Genomic DNA, 24758 nt, shown 5'->3' with positions numbered 1-24758 from the left:
CTCAGCAGTACGCCTGTGGAACTGAACACGGAGGGCAGAGATTGCCCATTGCAGTTTACAGTGGCGACAAAGGGTGTGTAAGAGTTTGACTGTCCAGTGTGTAGGATATTTTTGCAGCTGTGTCTTCACTGAGTTGGCCTGCTGGTTTCAAAGGAACAAATGCACTGATCTAATTAAAGTTAATCTTTTATCTAAACTTTCCAAACCAAAGCTTCGTTTGTTATATTGCTGCACTAAGAGTTTCTGCAGTGCTGGGAGAAGCCATTGAAGCGCGTCCAGGGTTTGGTATATGTCCTGTGTTTTTGGCAGCATGGACACAGTTGCCACAGGTGGATTTCTGCAGGTGAAATGCTTCAGCCCCACACCGTCAGCATTAGACTGAGTGTTGTTCCACCTCTTACCAAACGATGATGCTCCATTTGTTATTTTCACCGTGTGCTGTTAATCTGTGCACACCACTGATGCCAAAGATACAGCTCTAAATAAACAGTCATACCTGGTACATTCAGTGCACCCACACTGTGTTGGTTCACTGTTGAGCTACCAGTGACCATATCTGACCTCATACCGTCCAACATTCCTGGTCCTCTTGCACTTGGAGAAGGTGGTTTTGAAGGCACCATGGAAAAGATAAAGGCTTTGTCAATCGGAGAAGTGAAAGAACACTAGTGTGGGCTGATGCAAATTGTAGAGCTCCACAGAGCGGATATTCTCGAGTATAATCCAAGAAGTTGACTGTCTTGTTAGTAGGTCAGTGAAATCCAGATAGCATTCTTTAAAAAACTATAGGGACATTTACCTTAGAGTGCCAACACTTCAGATCAAGCTGGAAACGTTAGTAACTTAGTTAACATTAGAGAATGTTGGCTGAAACAAGCTTCTATTTCATAATCACAATGATAAGATATTATTAGGGGCTGCACGGCAGCATAGTAGTTAGTGTAATGCTGTTAGATGCCAGTGACCTGGGTTCACTTCTGCTGCTGTCTGTAAGAAGTTTGTATGTTCTCTCCGTGATCGTGTGGGTTTCCGCCGAGTGCTCCAGTTGCCTCCCACATTTCTAAGACGTACCAGTTAATTGGTCACATGATGTAACTGGGTTGCGTGGGCTCATTGGACGGACGGCTCTGTATCTCAAAATAAGTAAAACATTATGTTTTCTGTTTGTTTGTGTTTGCCTTTCCCTTCCATCTATTGATCTCTTTACTAAACAGGTTTTGATGTCATTTTATCCAACTGCTCAGCAGTTCAACAGATAACCATCAAGCTTACAATTCACCAACAATCAGCTTCCTATTGGAGTGGAATCAGTCTACGGGATGCATAGGAGACAGTTCAGTCCCAGTCATTGCTGCTGTAGGTCAGAGTTTCCCCTAACCTCCATCATGGAGTAATGATGTGCAGATGATACTTGCATGTGTCTGCATTTGGAAACAAATCTACAAGTTACCATCGACTCCTCATATTAATTTACAGTAATTTTTTTCTGTACCGCTGCCACAGAATAAGTTTGACAAACTCTGTCAGTGATAATGAGCCTGACTCTGATTCAGTGATACCTGGAAACACAAGAGTGGCAAATGCTGGGGACTGGAGCAAGAAGATCCAAACTGCTGGAGGAACTTGGTGGGTCGGGCAGCAACTGTTGAGGCAGTGGGACGGATGATATGTTGTATTAAGACCCTGCATCAGGGCTGATGCAGAGCCTCAACCCAGGACGCTTGACTATCCATTTCCCTCCATAGATGACACCTGACTCAGAGTTCCTCCAAGAGCTTTTTGCTGGATGAAAAATGGTCCTTGCGTGGAACACCTGGAAGATGCAGTTCTTCTAACTGCCCATGAGCATTCACTCAATGGCTACTTTATTAGGTGCATGAGGTACCTAATAATGTGGACACTGAGTGTATTTCAACCCACCTGCTGACTTTCCTTGTTCTGTGCTCTGTAACGTTCAACACCTTGTTGCTCATGGCCTAATTTGCACCAAATCCCTTTCACTCCTTTCAGCACCCTCTCTCTATCCCTCTCCTTCATCCTCTGCTCTCAGTTAAGTGTTCCTTTAAATTTAAAATTTCTTTCCTTGTTTTCTGATCCTCGCATGACCTTGGCCCGTGCAATTTCTGAGCACCTTCCTTTCTGGTTCCTTGGTGCTTCAAGCAGTCCACTTTTGAATCAGAATCGGGTTGAATATCTCTGGCGTGATGTCGTGAAATTTTTTTGTCTTGCGGCCGCAATACAGTGCAATACATAATAAAACTGTAAATTACAATAAGTATTTCTTAAAGAAAACTAAATGAGTGATGCACAACGTAGCTGTGCTTTCAGTTAAATTCTGGAATTTCTGTCCTAAATCTTCCTGCCTGTCCTTCTCTGTCCTCCTCCTGAAACACTCCTTTAAAAAGTTACGAAGTTCTTTTCAGGCTCTTTTCATTATTACTCTTGGGAGGAGGTACAGGGGCCTGTCTACCTACACTTAATGTTTGAGGAGCAGCTTCTTCCCCTTGGCAACAGATTTCTGAACAGTCCAAGAACACGACTTTGCTCCTTTGCAATATTTATTTTATGTATTCTCACTTTAATTATAGTGATTTGCTATACCTGGATTGTACTGCTGCCACAAAACAACACATTTCACAATTTACTGTGTGTCCGCATGGAAAAGACCTGATTCTGATGCCAATTCTGAAATGTTTTGACCATCTGGCCTACTATCTGCTCAAGTGTTTCACTATCATTTCCTCAGCCACTGTGGGAAATTGTGCTGTACAGAAGGAGATGTGTCTATGGAAGGAGTTGCTGTTCTTGATGGATTATTCGCCTCTCTGGATCTGAGAGGTTTATTGAGCAGTCATTATCACATATCACTTCTTGGACAGATAAATATCAGACAGCAGTTTCTAAAGGCAAGTTATTTCATGTGCAAATGCACCATTATAGAAATAGTGGTTAAATATGTGTTGACGTTTATGGGGTTAATGAAGCAAACCGTCCAGAGTTGACCTAACTTTGTGCCAAAGCTGATTTGTGCATTCATAATAGTATCATTCAAAGAACATTGATGTAAAAATCTGTTCTTGTGGCTGGATAGATTATTCAAGCAATGTGTAGTTCATGTTTTGAAGTTGGTTAAGCACAAATCACTTGTGCGTGGTTGGTTTGAGAACGTGCAGGCTATATCTTGAAATTGGTCCTAACAATAGTGGGATGCATTAGCTGAAGGAGAGCAGACTAACCTAATTTCACCAGCTGATTTTTCAGGCAGATGAGCCTTCCTTGACTTTTTTCCCCTCTCATTGCTCTCACTCCCTCACAGTATCCCATTCCTCAATCACCATGTGACCAGCTGATGGCTTCTCCACACATCTTCCATGAGCTGTGACTCAGCTTTTGCCCAGTGTTACAGCTGGCAGAGTGAAGGCTGTGGACATTTGCCTGTTCTGAGCCTTTGGCGTAGTGGAAAACTGCAGTGGATGCCCATAGACAAAATGAATACAAGATCTTCAACAAGCACCTATCGACACCCAGAAGAATTTCTAGATCCATTATTTTTATCTGTAAATCTGATCCATTGTATGTGCAATATTAGCAAAACCAAAGAGTTGATCATCGACTTAAGGAAGATGAACTCGGAGATCCAACAGCCTGATCTCATTGGAGGATTGGAGGTGGGAGGGTCAGAAAACTTGAATTCCTTGTTATTATATATGATGTTTCCTGGGACCAAGCATGTATGTGCCATTACAAAGTATGCACGAAAATGCCTCTACTTTCTTAGGAGTTTGCATAGATTTGGCACGTCACCTAAAACTTTGGCAAGCTTCTACAGTTGCACAGTACAGAAAGTGGTGGATGCAGCCCAATTCGTCACAGGAAAAGTCCTCCCTCCCCACCATTGTGCACATTTATGTGGAACACCGCCAAAAGAAAGCAGCATCCGTATCAAGGGACTCAACCATCCAGACCATGCTCTCTTCTCGCTACTACCATCTAGCAGGCCTTGGGTCCTACGCCACCAGGTTCAGGAACAGTTCAACCATCAGGCTGCTGAACCATTGTGGATAATTTCATTCACCACCACTCTGAACTGAGTGTACAGCCTTCACTTTCATGGACTCTATAACTTATGTTCTCAGTGTTTTTTTTTTGTTTCTACAATTCCTCTTTTGTGCATTGGTTGTTTGTCAGTCTTTGTTTATAGTTTTTTTAAAAACAAATTATATTGCATTTCTTTATTTTCTGTAAGTGCCTGCAAGAAAAAAATCTCAAGGTAGTATCTGGAACCATACTCTGCATACATTGGTAATAAGTTTACTTCGACTTTTAACCTTGTGGTGGCAGTTTTGCAGATGACACTTCTATAACCTAATCTTTTTAATGTCACTGTTCTCATTACCCACAGTTGTAAGGGTGGACCCAAATTCTCCTTAGTGGAGCCAAGTATAAATGTGAAGAGAACTGGTTCTAGTTCTACGGCTAAAAGACCAACATACCAAGGATTTCTTTTCAAACACTGTGCCACTTGTAAAGATCAGAGTTGCCTGGTTTTTAGTTCCAGATTTTTTTCATGTGTGTGTCGCTTTTGCAAACTTTGATGTTCCATAGCTTTAGGGCTTAAAGTGTTAAACTTGAATCATCATCATGCTTTACAAAAGGCTGTAATGTTTTCAGAAGCATTTCTGTTTTGGGCATGGAGGGAGAGAGGAAGAGGAGAGCCATCCGCAGTACCACCGATGCGGCAGAGAGGGCCTCAAGATGGCTGTGGCTCAAAAGAGGGGAGCCATGGAGCTATAAGTAGCTAGCCATCTGGACACAAGCTGGGGTCTGATCAGCCCCGGCTGGAGTACCTGGAGGAGGTTGTATGATATTGAAAGACCCGAAACACCCGATGATTCCAGGAACATCACTGAAGATGTGTCCAGAAGCATCAATAGATGTATGTACACAGCTTACACCCTGAGTTCATCAGTGACAACCAGGAAAGACTGGGTGACAACCACGAAAAGAGTGGTGACGACTGGAGAGTCAGTGACAGCCCGGACAGATGGCAATGGGGGCAGAACGGGCTGGCAACCCAATCTGTGTCCTCTGAGAGGAGGACCCCCACAAAAGCTACAATGACTCTAAGAGAAAGATACCCCCAGGGGTGCCCGAGAGGGGGGGAGGATGAGCACCCCAGTCGGATGGACACAACGACATCAGACCCAGGCAATGAACAAACGACGATGAGGAAGCAGTTGCATGTGGCAAAATCTGCAAGAACGATCGCGGCTTGAAGATCCACCAAGCGAGGATGAAGTGTTTGGCGGGAGCAGGAGCAGCACAACACGCAGGTGTCCAACCTGGTGAGACGAAGGAGGGGCCAGGCCCGGAGTCACCCCATAGTGCCCGGAACCTCCAAGTGTTGCAAACTAATCCCTCTAACATGAAGTCTAACAGGAGGCGGATCAAATGGCCTGCAGCTAACATGACTTCACTGTGGAAGCAGCTTGATGAAGATGTTAACCGAATTCTGGAGGCAACGGCGAAGGGAGGGGTTGATAGGAAGCTGCGAGCCATGACAACAATTATTGTCAGTATTGCAGCTGAACGGTTCCCAGTGGAGGTTGGTTGTAGGGGATTCAGAGCCCATTCTTTAGTTAGAGCCTTCAGCATTTTGGGCATGGAGGGAGAGAGGAAGAGGAGAGCCATCCGCAGTACCACCAATGTGGCAGAGAGGGCCTCAAGATGGCTGTTGCTCAAAAGAGGGGAGCCATGAAGTCATAAGTAGCTAGCCATCTGGACACAAGCTGGGGTCTGATCAGCCCCGGCTGGGTCACCTGGAGGAGGTTGTATGATGTTGAAAGACCCGAAACACCCGATGATTCCAGGAACATCACTGAAGATGTGTCCAGAAGCACCAATAGATGTATGTACACAGCGTGTTGCTTCCTGCTCTGCTTTCAATATTGAGGAAAGCTGAGGGGCTTTTCTGAAAAAAAGAAGTTTCTTCAAATTGGTTTTAACTTAAAACGCTGATGGTCCACAATATTTTATGCAGTCAAAGCTGTAAGTGTATTGGGAAGTTCAACAGTATTTTTTTAAACAAGCGAGTATTCAGTTACCTACTCATCACTTACTGGTGTGATGTGAATCACCTTTATTTGCACTCGGTGTCTACTTCATTCAGTACAGTAGGGACTAATAAAGCAGCCACTGAGTGTATTTCTGTATGCTTGTGGTCTTCTGCTGCTGTAGCCCATCCACTTTAAAAAGTGTTGTGCATTCAGAGATGCTCTACAGTTGTAATGGGTTGTTATTTGAGTTACTGCTGTCTTCCCGTCAGCTTGAAGCAGTCCAGCCATTCTCCTCTGACCGCTCTCATTACCAAGGCGTTTTCACCCACAGAACTGCCGCTCACTGGATTTTTTTTTTTGCTTTTCTCACCATCTTTTGTACATTGTAAAGACTGTTGTGTGTGAAAATCCCAAGAGATCAGCAATTTCTGAAACACTCAAACTTCCCTGACTGGCACCAATAATCATTCCATGGTCAAAATCATTGGGATCACATTTCTTCCCCATTTGGATATTTGGTTTGAATAACAACTGAACCTCTTGACCGCGTCTGCATGCTTTTATGCATTCAGTTGCTGCCACATGATTGAGTAATTAGGTATTTGCATTAACGAGCAGGTGTGATTATATAAAGAGGCCACTGAATGCATGTTACATTGCAGTGTTGCAAGTTATTCCAGCAAGTTTGCCATTAAAAATGCAGAAGGCAGTATATGAACTGTGAGAAGTGAGCTGCTTGTAGAGTGCTATCAAAATAGCCAGGTAAGTTGGTGCTTAGATAATTATTTGTAGGTGTCATTGTCCCAGCCCACATGAAGTTGGGTTTTTGTAGAACTGAGACACTTAATATCCTATTGAATAGTTCTACAGACTCCCTTCACTTTAACCTGTTCTCATTCCGTACCCCCTCTCTTGTGTGTTGCAGTTTGCCAGGGTCTGGATCCCTGACTCAGTGGATGTCTGGAAATCTGCGGAGCTGCTCAAAGACTACAAGCCGGGAGACACAGTGCTTCATCTGAAATCTGAGGATGACCAGGTAAATCAGAGGGGGAGCGAGAGAGGGCAGGTGTCACAATACACGCACATGAGAGTCTACAGGTGCTGAAATCTTGAGCAACACACACAAGATGCTGGAGGAGCTCAGCATGTCAAGCAGTATCTATGGAGGGGAATAACAGTCAGCGTTTCGGGCTGAGACCCTCCACTGGGGCTGGACAAGGAAGTGGACAGAAGCCTGAATGAGAGGGTGGGGGAGGGGAAGCTGGCAGGAGATAGGTGAGACCAGGTGAGAGAGAAAGTGGGTGGGGGAGAGGAATGAAGTAAGAAGCTGGGAAGGGATAGGTGGGAGAGGTAAGGCCTGAAGAAGAAATCTGATAGGAGGTGACAGTGGACCATGGAGGAAAGGGAAGGAGGAGGAGACCCAGAGGGAGGTGATGGGAATACGAGGAAAAGAGAAGGGTGAGAGGGTAACCAGAATGGGGAATTGTAAAAAGAGGTAAAAGGAGGGATAAACTACCACAAGTTGGAGAAATCACACTTGCACAGATAAATGCCAGGGAAGAGAGTAGTGGGCAGGGACAAGTGGACAAGGGATTCATGAAAAGAATGGTCCCGTGTGGAAAGTGGAGAGGAGGGGGAAGGGACAGATGTGCTTATTGGAGGGTCCATTGGAGATGGCTGAAGTTATGGAGCACAATGAGCTGGATATGGAGGCTCGTGAGGTGGTAGATAAGGACACGGGAGCCCTATCCCTGTTATAATGGCCGAAGGATGGGATGAGGGGAGGAGATGCAGGTGAGGGCAGCTTTGATGGTGGTGGAAGGAAAACCCCATATCACAAGTACAATGTTTGATATCTGGATTGTTCACGGTGACAGTAGAATTTGTTTGTCCTTCCTGTACCAGATTGCCTCATTTGCACAGCAGCATTTGCAAACTAGCAGAAATAAATTTATTTTTATATATAACATGATCATGCTGAGGCTATTCTTCAGATACACTCTACCCAGAACCCTCTCTCGACCCCAGAGAACCATCGTGCAATTGGACGTAACCTGATAAAAAGTCCTTTTATGCATTTTGAGAATCCGAGTTTCTGTGAGGCTGTGCCAGCCCAGTAAAATTTGCCCCGGATATGCCAATCCAGACATTTAAATTCATGTTCAATATCATACCCATCAAGTTTTTGCAGTCTAATAAACTTGTTTTGTGAGAAGGAGATGTGTTTACAAAGTTAGCCACTCTGGGTTATGACAATTCCACTAATTGTCTTTTTTAAATTCCCAATTGTGCTGAGCGTCTCAATATTTCTATTCTTTCAAGTGTGTAAAAACAAAATAATCTGTATTAGACTCTGATTAAAAATCCATGTGTTTATAAAGTACCCAGGTTGGTGTATAGTGAAGGTCTTGTTAATAGGCGAGGGTGTGGGGTTTAATTATATTCCAAGACTCTCCCCCTTTTGTGCTATTTTGTAGAAAATTTTGCTTGCTATTATGCAATTGAGTTTGAGTGCAAACATGAACGGACCACCACTTCAGAGAAATGAGCACAATTTGTACTCAGACTTCTGATTGGTCCAAAACTTCAAGTTTTACCACATTTTCCACATTTTTACAATTCTCTAGCCTAGGGTGTTACTGGTTTAGGCAATTTACGACCCACGCAAAATGCTGGTGGAACTCGGCAGATCAGGCAGCATCTGTGGAAAGGAACAAACAGTTGACGTCTTGAGCTAAGACCCTTCATCAGGACTAGAAATGCTCCTCCAGTATTTTGTATTTGTTGCTCAGGATTTCCAGCATCTGCAGAATCTCTTGCGTTTATAATTTACAACTTAAGAATCAGAAGAACCCTTGCTCAAGGACTTGTGCCTGTGCATTTGAGGATAAATCCTTCGATGGTTGGTGTTATCTTGCCTCAAAACTTGAGTGTTGATTTTGGTCATAAACAAAGAAACAGGCCCAGCTGATGTCTAGCCAGTGGAATTAGAAACTTAACAAAGAATTAATTCCAATTGATGTCAATTGGAATCATCAATTGTTTTCGATTTCCATAATCATTGCAGATTATTTTCCTGTAAATTTGCAGCATTTATGCTCTGGGTCTTGTCCAAACTGATCAGAGAAGATTTTAGAAAAGCTGCTTGTGGTTATTTATAGACTCAAATGTTGTTGGACTGCTGTGCTTACCCTCTCAGAGAGGAGCACTATTCCCTCCTGAAGCAAAAGATTTGCCAAAGTTGTAATGTGGTGACCCTTATCACTCAAGTAAGGGGAGCCTGGAAGTGAATAGCAGAGGACCTCAATCAAATCCTCTGGAATTTCCCAAAAAGAGAATCCCTGCTAAGTAGCAATCTTTATAACCATTGTGATAACCATGGGCAGGAAGTACAGAAGCCTTGGGTCCTACACCACCAGGTTTAGGTACAGTTATTATCCTACAACCAAAAGGCTTCTGAAATCATGGATAACTTCACACACCACAATTCTGAACAGATTCTATGACCCAGACTCACTTTCAGGGATCCTTTACTCATATTCTCAGTACTATTTGTGTCTATTTGGAGATGCAGCATGGAATAGGGCCTATCAGCCCAACGGGCTGTACTGCCCAGCAACCCAACTACTTAGTACTAGCCTAATTACAGGACAGTTTACAATGAGAAATTATGTCTTTGGAATGTGGGAGGAAACCAAAGCACCCTGTGGAAACCCATGCAGTTAAATAGGGAAAACATACAAACTCCTTACAGATGGAGCTGGAATTGAACTTCAAAGTCCAGAAATGTTCCAAGCTGTAATAGTGACATGTTAACTGCTATGCTGTATATTTATCAGTTTTAACTACAGTTTTTCATAAATTCTATTGTATTTCTTTTCCCTTGTAAATACTTGCAAGAAAATGCATCTCAAGATAGTGTATGATGACATATAATACTTTGATAATAAAATTACTTTGAACTTTGACTGTTTTTAGACTATGCCTCTTAAAAATGTCATCAGGTTTTAAGTGAAGAATATTTTGAGTCTGATAAAGAGGAATTATTTAAAAACTTTAATCCATTCTTGCCACCTGTATAATTTGGGAAGTTTTACATTCTTTCTAATGATTGCTGTTTTTGTGTATTTAATATTTCAGTAATATCATAAATTTATTGTTTGATTATGCATACTTTGTTGTTTACATAATGCATTGAGGGTAATATGGACAAGTACATGAATGGCATATGTAATCATGCCACCAAGTGATAGGAAAAAAAAGTAAAACTTGTTTGTTTCTTTGCAAGAGGAAAAGAAAAACGTTCAAGTAAAAAAAAAGGGCAGTACTTGTCTCTTCAGAAAAGAAGACAGATGATTGAGTTAGAGTAAAAGGATGAAATGTATGGGTTCATAAGCAGTAAATACCATGCAAGAGTAATTATAAATAAAAAGAAAAGCAGAAGTGACTGGCCTATATCAGAAAGATAGATGTATTTGATTGCCCAAGGGATAACTAGTTGATGTATCCTGAGCAAATTGAGCAGTATTTTAAAGCAAATGATATAGCCAATGAAAAGCAAGTATCAATTTTGCTGAGTACTTTGGTTTAAAGGTATACAGTTTACTTAGATGTTTGACTGCTCCAAGCAAACCAGCCGAAATGAGCTTTGCTAGTATCTTGAAAGTAATGCAGGAACATTTGGAACTGAAATCATTGTTGATTGCAGAACACTAAGTTTCATAAGCAGAATCAAAAGGAAGAGTACATTTCAGCATATGCGGCTGAATTGAAGAGATTGTCTTCGCATTGTCAGTTTGTTAACGGGCTTAATGACGCACTGAGAGGTTGTTTAGTTTGAGGAATCTTACAGGAAGACAATCAAAAAACAGCTCCTAACTGAAGCACAGCTCACAAAGTATCTACCATCTGTGATAAAGTGGCCAAGGGACTATATCTTACGGAGACTGAAAGGGAATTCTTTCCAAGATTGAGTGGAGCCCCTGGGCAATGCCAGTTATCCCAGTGCAAAGAAGGATGGTTCTATCAGGATCTGTGGTGATCTTTAAAATTACCATCAACACAGTAAGTCAAACCCCTCTGCCCAGGTTGGAGGATAACTATCAGAGCGTTAGTTCTTTAAACCAAGTATCACTTACTGTACCCACATGATTGATGCAGAAGAATTACACAAGTGTGCAGAGAAATTTCAAGCAGAGTTGGATGCCCAAGGCCAAAGGATGTGTCACAGTTGTGATCCTTCTTGGGATTTGTCAATTACTGTAACAGCTTCTTGTCAAACCTTGCTACTGTGCTCCACCCCATGAACTCATTATTACAGATTGGGAAGAAATGGGCAATGGACAAAGCAGTGTGAGCTGGCTTTCCAAAAGACAAAGGAAATGGTGATGTCAAAAACTGTGCTCACACGTTATGATCCAACTCATTCAGTGAGGCTTACATGTGATACCTTGCCTTATGGTGGAGGTGTAGCTATGTCACATGTTAAGAATGATGGAAGTGAATGCCTCAAAGGAAATACCTGAAAAATTTACAGAAGAAGAGACTCCTCTTGTTGTATTCTCCCTAATGCAAATTGAAAGTCTCCCTATTACAGCAGAGACGAACCAAAGGGAAATCAGAAAAGACGAGACACCATCTCAGGTCCCACGGTCACCCAAAATGGCCTGAATGTGCATCAGAAATTCAGGATCCTCCGTTTTTGCTAGAACTATGATGAACTTGCCTTTGACAGGGGTTACCTTGTGTGTGGGTTGAGCGTTATTGTACCATCCAAGCCAAGAGCTGACGTGTTGGAGGAGCTACATGCTGTTCATCTAGGCGTGGTCAAAATGAAACCATTGGCTCGAAGCTTTGTCTGGTGGCCAAGGATAGGTCAGCAGATTGAGCAGCTTACCATGCACTATTTGGGATACGAACACGTCCAGAAGATGCCAAAAGCAGTGCCTCTCCATCCTTATGAATATTGCCCTGGCAGAGATTTCATGTGGATTTTGCTGGACCATTCATGGGCACAAATTTCTTGGTAGTAGTGGATGCAGCTACGAAGTGGCCAGAAATGTTCCCAATAGCCTCCACTGCAATCTCTCACACCGTTGATGTGTTGAGAAGCCCCTTCTGAAGGTCTGGTATTCCAGAACACTTAGTCAGTGACAATTGACCACAACTTGTCACAGAACGCTTTTAGTCATTCCTGAAAATGAATGGAATAAGACATATTACATCTGCACAGTTCTACCCAGCTATAAATTGGTTGATGGAAAGGTTTGTCCAGAGACTAAAGAACACACTGCGAACAATGTCAGCAGAGAGCACTACATTGATACTGTATCAGAAGCTCTCCAATTTCCTCCGTGCATATCACAGTGCAGCGCACTCCACAGCCAGCAGCTCACCAGCTATGCTATTCCTGGCTCCTCCCTTGCGCTCACACTTGGATCTACTCAAGCTCCATCTGAGAAGGAGTACGCAGGACAAACAGCCATGACAAATTGAGGGCTCCTCAAACAAGGAGGCTCAACTCTTCACTCCTGGAAGGAACTACAGAGGTGATCAAAAGTGGGCACTTGCAAAGATTAAGGGCAGAACTGGACACCCCCCCCCCCCCCCCGGACTAGTGAGCAATATGTTTATGCATTTGAGTTGAGATGCACTCAGTATTGAATTGGAGTTTATAACTAAGTAGGCAGGAGTGTTGTGTATTTAATATTTCAGTAATATTTGAATAATATTGTAAATATAGTGGTTTTAAGTATTTTTTACATAATGCATTACGCGCTCTGTGTAAAAGTATGTGAATGGTATACGTCATCATGCCACCACGTCATAAGCTAAAAGTAAAAACGAAGCTTTCAGGCTCCCTTGTTTTTCTCTCAATTAGTTTTATGTTTTGGAGTTACAGAACATAATGGGAGTGAAGTTAATTGCGTTCTTTTTTGCTTGTAAATGGCAGGCTTCTGGATTACAGGCTCCTGCAGTTCTGAGATGATCTCTGCTTCTGCTTGTACTAGAATAACTTTGCACTTGTAACATTGCTGAGTGTTTCTGCCAGTTGGTACTGTCGTGGTTAGAATCAGAATCGGGTTTATTATCACTGACATATGTTGTGAAATTTGTTGTTTTGCGGCAGCAGTACCGTTAAAAAAATACTGTGAGTTACAGTAATATATATTAAGGTTAATCGGGCAAGATAGTCGGGCAGTGTTCATGGACCATTCAGAAATGTGATGGTAGAGGGGAGGAAGCTGTACCTAAAAGGTACAGGAACATCTTCAGCCTCATGTACCTCCCTAATGGTAGTAATGAGGAGAGGGCATATCCTGAATGGTGAGGTTCCCCAGTGATGGATGCTGCCTTCTTGATCCACCACCTTTTAACGATGCCCTCGATAATGGGAAGCTTTATCTCCATTGTGCCTGCAACCTTCTGCAGCTATTTTTTTCGATCCTATGCCTAGGAGCCTCGATACCGGGTGTGATGCAGCCAGTCAGGATGTTCTCCACAGTACATCTTTAGAAGCGTACTAATCTTTGGTGACACACCAAGTCTTCTCAAACCATTAATGGAGTATAGCTGTTGGCATGCCGCCTTCGTGGTTGCGTCAATATGTTTGGCTGAGGATAGTTTCTCTGAGATGTTTGATGCCCAGGAATCTAACTTGGCAATGCTTGTACTTCACTTAAAAGCAACTAGATTTTCCAACCAGCCTGGCTCTGCACAAATCGTATCGGAACACTCACTGCCTCACTGATCTTGTTGCTTCCCATTACCCCAGCTTCTCTGTTCTTGTTGGTGTTTCTCATCCCTTTAATTCAATAGCGGTGTGGTAATCTGTTTATGTCTGTAACAAAGGGCGCTGTTTGTTGAATGCTTTGTGTAAATATTAGAAGCTGACATCGGGCCCAGAGATGTAACTGGAGTTCATGTGGAAGCACTCCAGCTTGAAGGGCGTGGGTTCACGTCCCACTGTGGTGACCTGAGCGCACAGATGTCGCGCCTCTCTGAGAGAGGGTTGCACAGACTTTCAGGTGAGGCATTAAATTGAAGCTCCACTTGCTCCTACAAATCAGAGGGCCTGTTAGTGCTGCTGCTTCATGGCTCTGAGGAGCCAGGTTCAATCCTGAGCTTGGTGGGTTGGAGTTTGCACATTCTCTCCAAAGTTGAGCTGATGGGTTAACTGGTTGCTGCAAAATGACACGAGTGAGTGGCAAAAGAGTTGAAATGTGAAGTTGGTGGGCATGTGAGAAGGAATCTGCTTCAGGGTTGCGGGAGATAAGATGAGGGCTTTAGGACTGATAGGATTGCTCTGTATGCAGATAGCAAGACACAATGGGCTGAATAGCCTCATGCTGTGTTCTGGTAAGAATGTTTGTGCGAATGATCCAAGGGTATTATTTCAAGGGTGAATATGGGGGATATCACTGGAATCGAGGCCAATATTTGTTTTTCTGTCAACATTACAGAAAATGTATCACATGATTGCGTTATTTTTTTTACTGATGTTTACTGTGTGCGCTGAAGCTGTTCTGATTTACAATAATGTTAACCTACTTTCTTTCTGCTGAATGTGCGTTTAATCCTCCCAGCAGGGAGAGAATCCTAAACTTCTAACGTAAATTTGTTCGTCTACTTCTTTACCATGTTTGCTAAATGAGGCTAAGCACAGCCCCAATGCCATATTTAAGTTAGCTGACTGTCGTTTTAAAGGTGATGAAGAATCAGTATAAAGGAGGGAGATTGAAAATCTGGCTGAGTGGTGCCACAAGCACCTTTCACTATGTCAGCAAGACCACGGAGATGACTATTGACTTCAGGAGGAGGAAACCAATGGTCCATGAGCTAGTTGTCATCGGGGGATCAATGGTGGAGAGGGCCAACAACTTTAAATTCCTTGGTGTTATCATTTCAGACAATCTGTCCTGGGTCCAGCACATAAAAGCCATTGCAAGGGAAGCACAGCAAAGCCTCTACTTTCTTGGAAGTTTTCGAAGATCAGCATGTCATCTAAAACTTTGGCAAACATCCGTTGATGTGCGGTGGAGAGTATACTGACTGGTTGCATCACGGCCTGGTATGGAAACACTAATGCCCTTGAATGGAAAAGCCTACAAACAGTAGTGAATGCAGCCAAGTTCATCATGGATAAAGCCCTCCCTACCGTTGGGTACATCTACATGGAGTTCTGTTGCAGGGAACCAGCATCCATCATCAAGGACCCCCACCATCCAGGCTGCCATCAGGAAGGAGGTACGGAAGCCTCAGGAACCACACCACCAGGTTCAGGAAAAGTTATTATCCCTCAACCATCAGGCTCTTGAACCCGAGGGGATAACTTCACTTACCCCATCGCTGAACTGTTCCCACAATCTATGGAACACACATCAAAGTTGCTGGTGAACGCAGCAGGCCAGGCAGCATCTCTAGGAAGAGGTACAGTCGACATTTCAGGCCGAGACCCTTCGTCAGGACTAACTGAAGGAAGAGTTAGTAAGAGATTTGAAAGTTGAAGGTGGAGGGGGAGATCCAAAATGATAGGAGAAGACAGGAGGGGGAGGGATGGAGCCAAGAGCTGGACAGGTGATTGGCAAAGGGGATACGAGAGGATCATGGGACAGGAGGTCCGGGAAGAAAGGCAAGGGTGGGGGGAACCCAGAGGATGGACAAGGGGTATAGTCAGAGGGACAGAGGGAGAAAAAGGAGAGTGAGAGAAAGAATGTGTGTATAAAAAAAAAATAATAGATGGGGTACGAGGGGGAGGTGGGGCATTAGCGGAAGCTAGAGAAGTCGTTGTTCATGCCATCAGGTTGGAGGGTACCCAGACGGAATATGAGGTGTTGTTCCTCCAACCTGAGTGTGGCTTCATCTTTACAGTAGAGGAGGCCGTGGATAGACACGTCAGAATGGGAATGGGATGTGGAATTAAAATGTGTGGCCACTGGGAGATCCTGCTTTCTCTGGCGGACAGAGCGTAGATGTTCAGCAAAGCGGTCTCCCAGTCTACGTCGGGTCTCGCCAATATATAGAAGGCCACATCGGGAGCACCGGACGCAGTATATCACCCCAGCCGACTCACAGGTGAAGTGTTGCCTCACCTGGAAGGACTGTTTGGGGCCCTGAATGGTGGTAAGGGAGGAAGTGTAAGGGCATGTGTAGCACTTGTTCCGCTTACAAGGATAAGTGCCAGGAGGGAGGTCAGTGGGGAGGGATGGGGGGTTGATTGGACAAGGGAGTCGCGTAGGGAGCGATCCCTGCGAAATGCGGGGGGGGGGGGGAGGGAAAGATGTGCTTAGTGGTGGGATCCCGTTGGAGGTGGCGGAAGTTACGGAGAATAATATGTTTGACCCGGGGGCTGATGGGGTGGTAGGTGAGGACCAGGGGAACCCTATTCCTAGTGGGGTGGCGGGAGGATGGAGTGAGAGCAGATGTATGTGAAATGGGGGAGATGCGTTTGAGAGCAGAGTTGATAGTGGAGGAAGGGAAGCCCCTTTCTTTAAAAAAGGAGGACATCTCCCTCGTCCTAGAATGAAAAGCCTCATCCTGAGAGCAGATGCGGCGGAGATGGAGGAATTGCGAGAAGGGGATGGCATTTTTGCAAGAGACAGGGTAAGAAGAGGAATAGTCCAGGTAGCTGTGAGAGTCAGTAGGCTTATAGTAGACATCAGTGGATAAGCTGTCTCCAGAAACCGAGACAGAAAGATCTAGAAAGGGGAGGGAGGTGTCGGAAATGGACCAGGTAAATTTGAGGGTAGGGTGAAAGTTGGAGGCAAAGTTAATAAGGTCAACGAGCTCAGCATGCGTGCAGGAAGCAGCGCCAATGCAGTCGTCGATGTAGCGAAGGAAAAGTGGGGGACAGATACCAGAATAGGCACGGAACATAGGTTGTTCCACAAAGCCAACAAAAAGGCAGGCATAGCTATCTATGGACAATCCATGGACTCACTTTCAAGGACTCTTCATCTCAAATCCTCAATGTTTATTGCTTATTTATTCATAATTATTATCTTTTTTTTTCTTTCGATTTGTATTCATATAGTTTGTTATTTTTCCATCCTATTGGGTGTGATCTCTCATTGATTCTATTGTGTTTCTTGTACTCACTGTGAGTGCCTTGAAGAAAATGAATCTCAGGGTTGTATGTTGGTGATGTATATGTACTTTGATGATAAATTTACTTTCAATTTTGAACTTTAATTAAATAAGCTCTTGTTGAAATTTTCTCTTCCTTGTTGCTCTACTTTCTTGGATAAACGTCAAACCCTAAGGAGGTGACAGTTAATTGCCCTGTCAGAGATGGTGGTGTTACCGTAATGTTGCACTTGAGCATCTCCATTTCTTTGGCCGCCCACACTATACACATTGCTGCGACTGGGGCCCGAGCTAATGGAAATTCCCGCAGCCTCTGTAGGTCAATGTGCATGCAGTCAAAATGATCAGACCTGCTTTCGGCTTGTGAGGTCAGTTCCACTGGAGGTGTCACGCTCCATTCCCCCAACGCATCCCACTCCCAGGCATTCGCTCCTTCCCTTTCACTCACACCCCATCCCCTACCCCCCTCCTCCAATTTCATAGAAACGAGGGGTGAAATAGGACCCAATTTATTTCCACCCATTTTCCACTCAAACGTGAGATCCCTACCAAGGTGTGTGATTATGAATACATAATGTAATTTCACACTCCACTGGTGCATGCAATACTTGAATTCTTCCAAGATAACTCATTGCTTTTTCGAAAATCTCTGTAAAGAAATGTATCTTGAGTGGGAGCTCCATACAGCAGGGGTCCCCAACCTTTTTTTGCACCATGGACCGGTTTAATATTGACAATATTCTTGCGACTGGCCGGCCGGTGGTGGGGGGGGGGGGGTGTTGTTCAAGTAGGGTTAAACTCATCTCAACATGTCTTTTACAGTTAGGACTGCCAACTTTCTCACTCCCAAATAAGGGACAAAAGTAGCAGTCAAATACAACACACTTGTGTTTACCCCACAAAAGACTGCCATGACCATGAAGCCTTGCGCGGGCACCTGTGTGCGCATGCACGTACGTGCTGATTTTTTTCCCCCACAACTCGGTTTTGCCTTCATCTTCTCGACTATACTGTACATACATTATTTCTACTTTATATACGCTGTGTATTTATCATATTATTCCTGCTTTTACTATATGTTAGTGTTATTTATTTTTGGTTTTATGTATTATTTGGTATGATTTGTTAGGTTATTTTTTGGATCTGGGAACGCTCAAAAATTTTTCCCATATAAATTAATGGTAATTGCTTCTTCGCTTTACGCCATTTCGGCACGAAAGGTTTCATAGGAACGCTCCACCTTAGCAGGGGAAATACGGAACGAACCAATTTAGCCCAATATACGGGATGTCCCAGCAAATACGGGACAGTTGGCAACCCTGTGTTCAAGTTCAACAGTGCGTGACAGGGAATGTGGAAAGGTGCAGCTGACTCATATCGTTTTCTCACGGCCCGGCAGCACATGTTTTGTGGCCTGGTGGTTGGGGACTGCTGGCATACAGCATGGACAAGATGTGTAGAACTGTTGTGGGAATCCAAACTATGCTAGCTCTGTTGAGCTCTTCAGAACTCCGCTATTACTTTTATCTTCCTCATTACAGGAAACGCAATATAGAATTGATCCAAAAACCAAGGAGCTTCCACCTCTACGGAACCCTGATATACTTGTGGGCGAAAATGACCTCACAGCGCTCAGTTACCTCCACGAGCCCGCGGTTCTACACAACCTCAAAGTGCGCTTCATGGACTCCAAGCTCATCTACACGTATTGTGGTAAGTGAACTGGTATTCTACTTTCACGATGATGGTGGTGACCAGGAATGATTTCACTCAAATTGGGTAGGTCAGGAATTGTGGCATAATTTTTAAGTAATTTGTGATTGGGCTATTTTCAGCATTGTGGTTATTGACTTTCCATTGGGTTTTGTCCTGTCTTCTGTCCAGTGGGATAGACCATCATAGCGTGTTGAAATTTTAACCTAACTCCGCTAAAAGAACTAATTTTTTTGTTGTTGGTAATGAGAAATTCTAGTATTTGAAGCTCACCACAGGAGATCTTTACATTTTTGTACTATGCCTGGTTCTATTTCAGGGAACTGAACTATTCACTTATAGGTGTCATCGTTTCACTCTGTTTTAGTTGAAGCAACATTCTCATCTTCTGCAGAGGTATTAAATGTCTTATAATTATTAGAGATTAAATCGTGACTGTTGTGGGAAGGTGGCCGAAATGTGATATAATTGAACCTGATGACGTCCTCCAAAAGAATCCTTCTTTATGCTGAATATGTGTTGCTTTGAATTGGTCACCCTATATTAAAATACTTAAGGCCAGGCAGCATCAATGGAAAAATATACGGTCAACGTTTCGGGCCGATACATCGACTGTACTTTTTTCCAAAGATGTTGCTTCTATAGATGGTTCCTCCAGCATTTTTGTGTGTTGCTCGGATTTCCAACATCTGAGATTTTCTCTTGTTTGTGTTAAAATAATTAAGTTGTCTTATACGGGAATTACCAGCTGTGGACTCTTTTTTTTTCATTCCTGAATTCCACTATATCCTATAGATTACCATGTTCCAGTAAGATGGTGGCGTGCTCTGATACAGCGGCTTCTACAGGGCTAGCCAAAGGTGTTACTGTCTCTTTTTAAACATTTTTTTACGATTGCAAGACGCTGCTGGACATTAAGGACTTGAAATACTGAAGGTCTACCCCGTCAGTGAGTTACTTGTTGGTGGAGACACCGAGAGAGCTGCATTTGGTGTAGACATTGATGCTTCCTACGACAGAGGGGCACTGGTACGCAAAGGAGGTGCGCAGTCAAACAGCAAGTGGTCATCTTAGTCGCTTTTCTTGTGATCGCAAGACCCTGTTGGACATCAGTGGCGTGGAATGTTTCAAGTCCAGTTCACTAGTTTATTGGCGGATGGTGGGGGAGCTGCAAGGCCTCAGTTCTAACCAGGACTAGGCCTCAAACCGCGGTGTTGCCTGCTTGCCAGGGAGAGGTGCTGGAGTTGGGTGCTCCACTGGAGTGCCGGAGGTGATGTGCATGGCATCCATTTTGTCCCAAAAGGATCTGTTCTGGGACCTCTACTTTTCGTGATTTTTATTAACCAGGACGTGTCTACACCAAATGCAGCTCTCTCGGTGTCTCCACCAACAAGTAACTCACTGACGGGGTAGACCTTCAGTATTTCAAGTCCTTAATGTCCAGCAGCGTCTTGCAATCGTAAAAAAATGTTTAAAAAGAGACAGTAACACCTTTGGCTAGCCCTGTAGAAGTCGCTGTATCAGAGCACGCCTGGTTAATAAAAATCACGAAAAGTAGAGGATGTGGGGGTAGAAGGGTGGGTTGGCAAGTTTGCAGATGACACAAAGGTTGCTGGTGTTGTAGATAGTGTAGAGGATTGTCAAAGATTGCAGAGAGACATTGATAGGATGCAGAAGTGAGCTGAGAAGTGGCAGATGGAGTTCAACCTGGAGAAGTGTGAGGTGGTACACGTTGGAAGGACAAACTCCAAGGCAGAGTACAAAGTAAATGGTGGGATACTTGGTAGTGTGGAGGAGCAGAGGGATCTGGGGGTACATGTCCACAGATCCCTGAAAGTTGCCTCACAGGTGGATAGGGTAGTTAAGAAAGCTTATGGGATGTTAGCTTTCATAAGTCGAGGGATAGAGTTTAAGAGTCGCGATGTAATGATGCAGCTCCATAAAACCCTGGTTAGGCCACACTTGGAGTACTGTGTTCAGTTCTGGTCACCTCACTATAGGAAGGATGTGGAAGCATTGGAAAGGGTACAGAGGAGATTTACCAGGATGCTGCCTGGTTTAGAAAGTATGCATTATGATCAGAGGTTAAGGGAGCTAGGGCTTTACTGTTTGGAGAGAAGGAGGATGAGAGGAGACATGATAGAGGTGTACAAGATAATAAGAGGAATAGATAGAGTGGATAGCCAGCGCCTCTTCCCCAGGGCACCACTGCTCAATAAAAGAGGACATGGCTTTAAGGTAAGGGGTGGGAAGTTCAAGGGGGATATTAGAGGAAGGTTTTTTACTTAGAGAGTGGTTGGTGCGTGGAATGCACTGCCTGAGTCAGTGGTGGAGGCAGATACACTAGTGAAGTTTAAGAGACTACTAGACAGGTATATGGAGGATTTAAGGTGGGGGCTTATATGGGAGGCAGGGTTTGAGGGTCAGCACAACATTGTGAGCCAAAGGGCCTGTACTGTGCTGTACTATTCTATACGGGACTCTGTGCTGCCCCCCAGTGTTTGCTATGCAGAAAACAAGCTGTACTGTGTTCGACTGCAGACTGTTGCAACATTCATGGACTCAGGGATTTGGACTATATTTTTTTTCTTTGTATGACTCTATTTTACTGCCATCTTGATTGTGCTATATGTACCTTGTGCTGTGTATGACTGTTGGTACTGTACCTTGCACCCCGGCCCCAGAGAAACTCTGTTTCATTTGGCTGTATTCATAGATATTCATGTATGGTTAAATGACAATTAAACTTGCATTTGATTAGTTTTCCAAACATGTAGACCTCCAGTGGGTTAAATTTACTTCCACTACAGAATCCATTCTAATCGAGCATCTCCTGGAGTAAAACAATTTTAAGTGCCTTTGTAATCTGACAATGTGGATGTCTTGAATTTTCACTGGCCTTCTGCAAAGTCAGTGCTGCAAGCACACCAGTGCCAGAGTTTGTATCAGATTCCACTACACCAGGCACAACTGACTGAAGAAAATACAAAGTAGTTACTCATAAACTGATGAGATCCTTGTTTAGAGAAAGCTTTTGTTCCACTACCAGACCAGGTGAGATTATTGGTCTAGAGAGATGAGCTACAAGTTCACCCAAAGGGATCCCTTGCCATTGTGGAGAACTGTTTACATTCTGGAATAATTTTGTGAATGGTTGGGAGAGATTTGAGTCATTCATTTCTAGGTGGAGTTTGAACAGGAAGGTTTGCCGAATGCTCTGATACCAAACTTATAACATTTCCCCCTCACAATATTTGATGTACTAATTTCAAAACCTGTAAATAAACGATCCGTGACTAATGTGAAGTTTACTTGAGTCATAATTAGGTCATGTCCTAGAGCGATGCAGAACACCACTATTGATACTATCTGAAGTAAATATTTGAAGAGTGAGGAAATTGAAGGGGTGTTGAATGGACATGAGGACCGCAAGTGGCCTTAATGAACAGCAGAGCAGACTTAATAGAGAACTCATAACCTCTTCCCTGTTTGCTGCATTCTATTGCTTGGAAGTTAGAATTCATTTCGAAGATGAGGTATTGATTTTCTGAACAGAGATTGAACTGGCCTGATTCTTTTAAGCATGGTGTTGTCACTTCTGATAATGTCCAAATATATTATGATCTGAGATGTTTTGTGGATACAAAGTTGACAGGGCCGTTATCTCGGTTAAAGAGAAAAGCCTGCTCAAATTTCCAATTATAACTGATGCAAAATCTTGACCTGAAGCATTAACAATCTGTTTGCCTTCAATCTACTGAGTTTCTCTAGTAGTTTGCTCTTTGCTCCATATTACAATATCTGGAGTCTTAATTTTGTATTTCCATGCTTGCACTCAAGTAGGCTTGAAATTAGAATGGCCTTCAATTCTCTTCCTAACTTTGTACCCTGTATCCTTGGCAAAATTGATCTTGCTCCCAATTTGTTTTAAGAAAATAAAATAGGAGCAGGAGTTGGCTACCCGCCCCCTCGCGATTTCCCCACATTCAACAAGACCTCGTCTCTTTATCAGTGATGGATACCCAATGCCTTTAATTGTCTGATCTTTCAAGAATGTATCAACCTCCTCTTTAACTGGCCCAAACAAACTCGCCTCCACAACAATCTGGGATCGCGTGTTCCAGCGATTTACTACCTCTGCAAGAAGTTGTTCTTGCACACCTGTTTTAAATGACTGGCCCCTAATCTGGTATCACGGGACTTGTGATGTTTCTCACCAAGTGGAAACATTTCAACATCTGTACTGTCATGCCCCCTTGTGTTCTTGAATGTGTCAAATAAGAACGTTCCTTGTTCTTCTAAATTCCCAAATCAGTCTTTCAAACATATTTTAATCGTTGAACTGTGGTATTGCATTCCAGTAAGTTTTTGCTGAGAAAGAACGAAGAGATAGAAGCAGGAGTAGGTCATTGTCCCGTGTGCCTGCTCCTTCACCATTTAATAATATTATGTTTGATTTTTTTTTTACCTGAGCTCCACTTTTGTGGAACGAAGGTTTTGATGTGAATATTTAGATTTCTTTGCCTTCTCGCCCCCAAGAGGACCACAACATTGTCCTAGGGTTTGGAGGTTTGCGTGCCTCAGTGACCTGGAGAGCTAGGTTGGCTGGAGTTAGGGCCTTGTGCTTTGGCTCTTTGCAGGGTCACCCATGCCAAACAAGTCAAAGGATAGAGGCCAGACAAAGAGTGGTCCACTGGTCCTCCAGGTTTGGGGGTTCAGCTCAGTGCTAACAACCTGACTGGTCAAACAAAAAAATAGTTACAGAGACAGCAATGAAGGAACCTTCTTTTTCTGTGTGTGATGGTCAGAGACGGAGGACCTTCACTGCTGCCCTAAACACCAGTGGTGTAACATACAGTAAGTTTGTCCTCGTGCGAATAATGACTATGAACAATTTATGCACATTGTGGAGACTGGAAATTTATGCTGGTTCTATTTGTCATTGATGAGTAATTAATTTTATAAAAAGCCATCAGGATTTGATCTTCTGTATTACTACGCCTAAGCATGGAATTTTTCCTACTTTCTAGGTATTGTTTTGGTGGCCATCAATCCGTATGAGCAGTTGCCTATCTATGGGGAAGATATCATCAATGCCTATAGTGGGCAGAACATGGGAGATATGGACCCTCATATCTTTGCTGTTGCTGAGGAGGCGTACAAGCAGATGGCCAGGTTAGTGCCTTGATTCATTCAGCTTCAAGTGCTATTTAACTTTGTTATCATTTATATATTCAGCAAGAGATTTAAAAAAACACTACAACCATGTCAATCTTATCAGTGATTAATTATTCCTTCAGGATATTGTAAAATTTTTGCTTGTTTTGTTTATAGAGAATTGCTCCTATCCATAGAAACTACAGCACAGAAACAGGCCTTTTGGCCCTTCTTGACTGTGCCGAACCATTTTCTGCCTAGTCCCACTGACCTGCACACGGACCATATCCCTCCATACACCTCCCATCTATGTATCTGTCCAATTTATTCTTAAATGTTAAAAAAGAACCTGCATTTACCACCTCGTCTGGCAGCTCATTCCACACTCCCACCACTCTCTGTGTGAAGAAGCCCCCCTAATGTTCCCTTTAAACTTTTGCCCCCTCACCCTTAACCCATGTGCTCTGGTTTTTTTCTCCCCTTGCCTCAGTGGAAAAAGCCTGCTTGCATTCACTCTATCAATACCCATCATAATTTTGTATACCTCTATCAAATCTCCCCTCATTCTTCTACGCTCCAGGGAATAAAGTCCTAACCTATTCAACGTTTCTCTGTAACTGAGTTTCTCAAGTCCCGGCAACATCCTTGTAAACCTTCTCTGCACTCTTTCAACCTTATTTAGATCCTTCCTGTAATTTGGTGACCAAAACTATCCTGACTGGAGAGTGTCCTAAACATGCTTTGTTT

The 24758-nt window shown here is 43.4% G+C and overlaps 1 protein-coding gene across 5 annotated transcripts in view; it reads left to right on the top strand.

Annotated features, from left to right (window-relative positions):
* The window catches only part of myo5aa (myosin VAa), a 223387-nt gene that overhangs the window by 61450 nt on the left and 137179 nt on the right, over positions 1–24758 (top strand). For all 5 annotated transcript variants that reach the window (XM_072278217.1, XM_072278216.1, XM_072278215.1 and 2 more), the window contains exons 2-4: positions 6982–7092; positions 18683–18854; positions 23885–24029. In XM_072278217.1, coding sequence (XP_072134318.1) covers positions 6982–7092; positions 18683–18854; positions 23885–24029 — 428 coding nt within the window. The remainder of the gene's footprint in view (positions 1–6981; positions 7093–18682; positions 18855–23884; positions 24030–24758) is intronic.

The sequence above is a fragment of the Mobula birostris genome, chromosome 14 (assembly GCF_030028105.1).
Source record: "Mobula birostris isolate sMobBir1 chromosome 14, sMobBir1.hap1, whole genome shotgun sequence".
Classification (NCBI taxonomy): domain Eukaryota; kingdom Metazoa; phylum Chordata; class Chondrichthyes; order Myliobatiformes; family Myliobatidae; genus Mobula; species Mobula birostris.
The sequence above is the reverse complement of the archived record's forward strand: the minus strand, read 5'-3'. Positions and strand labels throughout refer to the sequence as shown.